At 38.0% G+C, this 7,330-nt stretch overlaps 1 protein-coding gene across 1 annotated transcript in view; it reads left to right on the top strand.

Moving 5' to 3' along the window:
* The first annotated feature begins 924 nt into the window (after window positions 1-924).
* The window catches only part of LOC132027792 (zinc finger protein 300-like), a 10,575-nt gene continuing 4,169 nt past the window's right edge, over window positions 925-7,330 (top strand). Inside the window, exons 1-3 of the mRNA XM_059416530.1 lie at window positions 925-1,000; window positions 2,437-2,563; window positions 2,936-3,062. Coding sequence (XP_059272513.1) covers window positions 986-1,000; window positions 2,437-2,563; window positions 2,936-3,062 — 269 coding nt within the window. The 5' untranslated portion in view covers window positions 925-985. The remainder of the gene's footprint in view (window positions 1,001-2,436; window positions 2,564-2,935; window positions 3,063-7,330) is intronic.

Genomic DNA, 7,330 nt, shown 5'->3' with positions numbered 1-7,330 from the left:
CCCTTAGGAAACAGTCTGCCTTTCATGGGAGTACTCACTTCCTGTGAATGAGTTCAGCCTTCTCTGCATGACCCATTCTGGGACTGAGAAGAATTTACCAGGTAAGTATCTTTCTGCATTGTCGTATATTCCTGTTCATCTATGGTTCTGTGACACTATTTTCTTACATAGACAACTGCACTGTTGAATATCAGCAATACAAACTTAAACAAAAACATGTTAAAATTAACGAAGTCAACAGTTTTAATCTATGAATATTGATTTAGCAAGAGAATTTGCTAGATTAGCGGAAAAATGTAAAAGAGCTCTTAGGATTTTGTCAGCTGCTTGTGTCTAGGGAATATGGTTCTCAGTTTTCTACTTGGCCATTCCTATTCTTATTGTCAAGGAACTGCCTCATCTGTAATTAAATCTTACATACATATGTATACATGATTATTGTTTTATGGTAGAGCCTTACAGATAGAATTACAAATAGAACTGCTGGTTCAAAGGGGAACAATAAGGTGTTTGTGTATTAACAGAAATATCTGCATTCATCCAATTAAAAATACACCCTGTAGGGACACCTGGGTGGCTCAATGGGTTAAGCCTCTGCCTTTGGCTTAGGTCATTGTCTCAGTGTCCTGGAATTGAGCCCTGCATTGGGCTCTCTGCTCAGTGGGGAGCCTGCTTCCCCCTCTCTCTGCCTGCTGCTCTGCCTACTTGTGATCTCTGTTAAATAAATAAATAAAATCTTTTTAAAAATAAAACAAAATTTAAAAATATACCTTGTACAAGATCTATGTAATCAATAATCACAAGAAGATTTTTTCATGTAGTGCTTATAGACCCTTCTATAAGGATCAAATGACCTTCTACAAGGTGACCTGATTTCCATCTGACTTCTGGTGGTGGTTGTTTCAGACTGGTAAATGGCTCCTGGAGACTGAGTCTTTCAATCCTGATTCCTCAGATCTCTGCTTTTTTGGAAGAGAAGCAGAAAATGACCAAGTCTCATGTAAGTTGCTTGCTTATTTTGTACTCAATTTCCATATAGTCAAATGGAAAAGTGCAGAAAGCTAGAAATCAGAATTAGGGAAAAGATAGAGAGAGCAAAGACTTGGAACGAGTTGCTGTGTACTATGTACATTTATGTGGTTTTAAGCCACATAAAGCAACTATTATAGTTCATGTATATGTTATATGTACATTTTATATAAATATAATCCATATCTATATTATGTATTTTATATAAGTGTGTAAAAATTAAAGTGCAAATTTGAAAAAAAATAAAGTCAAATTTATTCAGTCTTTTCTAGCAGCCACAGTGGAGAGGTAGAGGATATCATACACATGATTTCACATTCTCCACAAATAAAATCAACTGAATTTTCAGTGAAAGTATTTCTTACCATTAAAACAAAAAGAAATTTATTTGGGGGGATCTTCTATAGATGATGTCCTGACCTATACTTCTGGATAAGTATGTCAGATTTTTTGTGGTTGTGCCTTTAAATATTTTTTTTTTTTTTAGAAGGCAGTCAGTGTAATGTTAGAGCTGAACTCTATAAGCATTATTCTTTGGGGGAACTAACGTATAGTTTATCCAGAGATAAAACCTAGAAAAGGGGGAATGATGAGGATCTGTATGTCTCAAAATCATGATTTCTTTCAAGTAGGCAGTTCTTTACTTAAAATTCAGTGGCAAACACTTGGGAATGCCGGGGTCTCTGATTCTGTGTAGCCTTTGCTATGGTCCCACAGTTGGTGAAGCTACTCCCCAATGAAATGCCAGTTTTGGTCCATTTTTTTCAATTTATAAAATCATTTTGCTATATTTTGTCTTGGCTTGAATTATCCCTACTTGGTAAAAACATTAAAAAAACATTGAAAAATACAAAAAATAAAAATTATAAGGGTGCCTGGGTGGCTCAGTGGGTTAAGCTGCTGCCTTCGGCTCAGGTCATGATCCCAGGGTCCTGGGATCGAGTCCCGCATTGGGTTCTCTGCTCAGCAGAGAGCCTGCTTCCCTCTCTCTCTCTGCCTGCCTCTCTGTCTACTTGTGATCTCTCTCTGTCAAATAAATAAATAAAATCTTTAAAAAAATAAAAATAAAAATAATAAAGTCAAAGGGACCCTCAGTATTCCCTTTCCTGAGATAACCAGTATTAATAATTTGTGATGCTTTTTATTATTGAACTGATTGACTGTCCAGTGTTCCTGGAACCACTTATTGAATACATTTATTTGAAATGCTGCCTTTATTGAATTCCCATTTGTGATTAAGCCTCTTTGCTCTTCTATTCTTCAAATGTGTTTGATTCCTCTTGCTACAGACAGAATTTTACATCATTTTTCTGAATAGGCATGGTGTAGAACTGGGCATATGATTTGGCATGCTATGGTAAAAATAAGAACGATCACTTCAGATTGAACAGGAACGTGCTGTTATAGGGTCCGTTGTCATTTGAGGATGTGGCTATAGCTTTCACCAAGGAGGAGTGGCAGCAACTGGACCGCACTCAGAGGACCCTGTACAGAGATGTGATGCTGGAGAACTTCAGCCACCTGGTCTCATTGGGTAAGGATGGCTTCCCCCATATCATAACAATTCCCAATCCAGTGCCTCTCTCTTCTCCTATGATCAAGTTGGGTGGGTTCCTGGCATAGGTAATGACTGACTTTGTACTCTCTTTTTTCTCTCCAGCAGAAGGTCAGTGCTCTGCTGAGAGCCAGCTGGACAGCTTCACTGAGGGGCTCCTAAAATAGCACTTTTGTTGTTGTTGTTGTTGTTAATGTAGGGCATGACTCAGGACCCTGAGATCAAGAGCTGAGCTGAGTTGAGATCAAGAGTCGGACACTTTGACTGACTGAGCCACCCAGGTGCCTAGAACCCTTTCTTTTTTTTCTTCAGTGTAGCCAACCGAGTTCCTCTCTGATTTCTCCATAATAGGGCATCCAATGTCCAAACCAGATGTCATCTCCAAGTTGGAACAAGGACAAGAGCCATGGATTGTAAAAAGAGATATATCAAGTTGGATCTATCCAGGTAAAAAGCTGGCAGGTGGGAGTCAAGGGAAGTGAAATCTCAGTTTCTTTGTTTTTGATTTTAATTGGCGGGTGGCTGAGATTTATGCTTCCAACCAGATTGGCCGCTCCTGTTCCTTCTTGCTCCTGTGCTGAGTATGTAGTAAGTATTCAACAACTTGTTAATTAAGTAATAGTGAGCCATAAAGAGAAGAAAACTTTCTTTCTGATTCACTCAACAATTATATCTTTAGTGGCTTTCTGGAAGAAATTCAAAGGCAATAGAAGTCAGATGCTTTTCAGGACCACAGGTTGTACATGGAAAGACAAAACATCAGAGTTCATGGCTGCATAAAATCGTACCACCAATGTAATTAATGTTTTAGGAGTTCCCTGAAAATTATAGTCTAAAGAAATGTGGCATAACTTAAGAAGGCATGTTTTCCAAACAAGAACCAGCTATTCTGAAGTATATTTGAAGTGTGGGTTGGGCAAGAGGAGGGGGAAGGCAAGCTCAGGCAATGGGTGTGTACAAGTTCTTGGAGTTAGGAATCATTGTGGCTTTTCTGCAGAAATTTTCTAGGCTTGCCTTCAATAAAAACTATTTATTCAGGGAATAAAGGGATATAAGCATGGATATACAGTGCGAATATGGACAGTTAAAGTCCATACTGTAGCTGTACTCTGTATTTTCTATTTTATTTATACAACTTTGAGATCTAACTCACATGCCTTACAATTCACCCATTCAAAGTTAACAATATAGTGGTTTTATCATATTCACAGATATGTGAAACGATTGCTGCAGTCAATTTTAAAACACTTTATCACATACGAAAGAAATCCTGTACCCTTTTGCTATCACACCCCTGCTTCGCATCTTCAGCCCTAAGCGGCCACTAATCTGCTTTCACTATTGATTTACCTACTCTTGATATTTTATTTAAACGAAATTGTGCAATATGTGTTTTTTTGTGACTGGCTTCTTTCAGTTAGCATGCTGTTTCTGAGGGTTATCACGTTATATAGTGTGTATCTGTAGTTCGTTTCTTTTTTGGCTGAATAATACTCCATTGTGTGGATACACGACATTTAGTTATCCGTTCATCAGTTAATGGATATTTGGCTTGTGTCCACCTTTTGGCAACATGAATAATGCTGCTATAAACATTCATGTGCAAGTTCTCATGTAGGTGTATGTTTTACTTCTTCTTTGGTAGAAGTGGAACTGCTGGGTCGTATGGGAACTCTGGGTTTAACTAAAATTATCTGTAATGACTAATTATGTTGAGTGTATTTTTATCTGCTTGTTGGCCATTATGTACCTTGTTCAGAAAATAGTCTGTTGAGAGACTTTGTCTATTTTGAATTATTTGCCTTTTTATTATAGAATTGTAAGAGTTCTTTATAGAGGTAAAATTCTTACGCAGAACTTACATGGAACTCCAGAAAGTCCAGTTTTTCTATTTTTCTTTTGTTGCCTGTGCTTTGGTATTGTATCCAAGAATCTGTTGCCAAATCCAAGGTCATGAAGATTTACCCCAAGTTTTTTTCGAGAAGTTTTATACTGTCAGTGCTCTTACATTTAGGCCTTTGAGTTAATTTTTGCACATGGTATGAAGTAAGTGTCTAACTCCCTTCTTTTGCCTTGGCAGTCCATGTGTTCCAGCACTATTGATTGATTTTGATTTTGATTATGACATGAGTTTTTTTTCTTTTAATATTTTATTTTATTTATTTGACAGAGAGAGATCACAAGTAGGCAGACTTAGGCAGAGAGAGAAGGGGAAGCAGGCTCCCCGCTGAGCAGAGAGCCCAACTCGGGGCTTGATCCCAGGACACTGAGATCCTGACCCGAACCGAAGGCATCGGCTTAATCCACTGAGCCACCCAGGTGCCCCAGATTATGACATGAGTTTTAATTTATTTTCTTTAATACCACTATATGTAAATACAGTGTTGTATTAGTTTCAGGTGTACAGTATAGCAGTTCAGCAATTCCATATATTTCTCAGTGCTCATCGAGATAAGGGAGCTCTTAATCGCCTTCACCTATGTCACCCATCCCCTCACCTAACCCCTCACCCACCTCCCCTCTGTTTGTTCTCTGTAGTTGAGTCTGTTTTTTGGTTTGTCTCTTTTTTGTTAGTTTCCTCCTTTGTTCATTTGTTTTGTTTCTTAAATTCTACATAGGAGTGAAATCAAATGGTATTTTTCTGACTGGCTTATTTCATTTAGTATTCTACTCTGTAGATCCATCCATGTTGTTGCAAATGGCAAGATTTCGTTCTTTCTTATGGTTGAATGGTAAAATTCCTAAGAATTCAATATTCTGATGGCTGCATAATATATGTGTATATGTATACCACATCTTTATCCATTCATCTGTTGATGGACACTTCCATAATTTGGCTATTATAAATAATGCTGCAATAAACATAAGGATGTGTATATCCCTTTGAGTTAGCGTTTTTGTATTTTGGGGGTAAATATCCAGTAATATGATTACTGGATCATAGGGTAGTTCTGTTTTTAATTTTTTGAGGAACCTCCATACTGACTTCCACAGTGGCTGCACCAGTTTGCATTCCCAGCAACAGTGTGCAAGTGCTCTCTTTTCTCCACATCCTCACCAACACTTGTTGTTTCTTGAGCTTTTGATTTTAGCCATTGTGATATGTGTGAGGTGCTATCTCATTTTGGTTTTGATTTGCATTTCCCTGATGATGAGTGATATTGAGCATGTTTTCTGTGTCTATTGGCCAGCTGGATGTCTTCTTTAGAGATATGTCTGTTCATGTCTTCTGCCCATTTTTAATTATATTATTTGGTTTTGGGGTATTGAGTTGTATAAGTTCCTTATATATTTTGGATACTAACCATCTACCAGATATGTCATTTGCAAATATCTTCTCCCATTCCTAGGTGGTCTTTTAGTTTTGCTGGTTTTCTTTGCAGTGCAAAAGCTTTTTATTTTGATGCAGTCCCAATAGTTTATTTTTGCTTTTTGATTGCCTTGCCTCAAGAGACACATCTAAAAAGATGCTGTTAGGGCTGATGTCAGAGAAATTATTCCCTATACTCTCTTTTAGGATTTTTATGGTTTCAGTTCTCATTTAGGTCCTTAATCCATTTTGAGTTTACTTTTGCATAGGTGTTAAGAAAGTGGTCCTTTTTCATTCTTTTGCATATAGGTGTCCAGTTTTCCCAACACCATTTGTTGGAATGATGTCTTTCCCATTGCATATTCTTGCCTCTTTTGTTGAAGATTAATTGACCATAGAATTATGGGTTTATATCTGAGCTCCCTATTCTGTTCTTTTGAACCATGTGTCTGTTTTTGTGCCAGGACCATATTGTTTTGATTACTACAATTTTGTAGTATAACTTGAAGTCTGGAATTGTGGTGCCTCTAGTTTTGTTTTTCTTTTTCAAGTTTGCTTTGGCTCTTCTGGATCTTTTGTGGTTCCATACAAATTTTAGGGTTATTTGTTCTAATTCTGTGAAAAATGCTATTGGCATTTGGTAGGGATTGCCTTACATGAGTGGATGGCTTTGGGTAATATAGACATTTTAACAATATTTGTTCTTCCAATCAATGAACATGGAATGTTTTTTTAATTGTGTTATCTATAATTTCTTTCATCAGTGTTTTATAGTTTTCAGAATACACATCTTTTATCTCTTTGGTTAAGTTTATTCTTAGGTATTTTATTATTTTTGGTACAGTTGTAAATGAGATTGTTAATTTTTCTTTTAGCTGCTTCTTGAGAGCTTGTTTGGAGGTTCTAGCAGGGGAGTGCAGCTACTCGTATACCCTTGACCGAAGAACGGTCCTCTCCTCTATCGGGGAAGGTCGTCCTCTTCGACCGAGCGCGCAGCTTTGGGAGGGACGCACATGGAGCGGTGAGGGAGGAAGGGGACACCCGCCTAGCCAGCCAGATCAGCCGAATCAACCCTGGCGATCAATGGGGTGACAGATGTCGCAGCCAGATCGCCCTCACATCCTTTTAGCTGCTTCTTTATTAATGTATAGAAATGTAATAAATTTCTGTACATTGATGTTGTATTCTGTGACCTTGCTGAATTCATTTATCAGTTCCAGAAGTTTTTTGGTGGCATCTTTAGGGTTTTCTTTCTTTTTTTTTTTTTTAAGATTTTATTTATTTATTTGACAGAGAGATCACAAGTAGGCAGAGAGGCAGGCAGAGAGAGAGAGAGGAGGAAGCAGGCTCCCTGCTGAACAGAGAGCCCGATGCGGGACTCGATCCCAAGACCCTGAGATCATGACCTGAGCCGAAGGCAGCGGCTTAACCCACGG

The sequence above is a fragment of the Mustela nigripes genome, chromosome 12, assembly GCF_022355385.1.
Source record: "Mustela nigripes isolate SB6536 chromosome 12, MUSNIG.SB6536, whole genome shotgun sequence".
Lineage (NCBI taxonomy): Eukaryota > Metazoa > Chordata > Mammalia > Carnivora > Mustelidae > Mustela > Mustela nigripes.
Note: the sequence above shows the minus strand (reverse complement) of the source record. Positions and strands in the feature narration are given on the sequence as shown.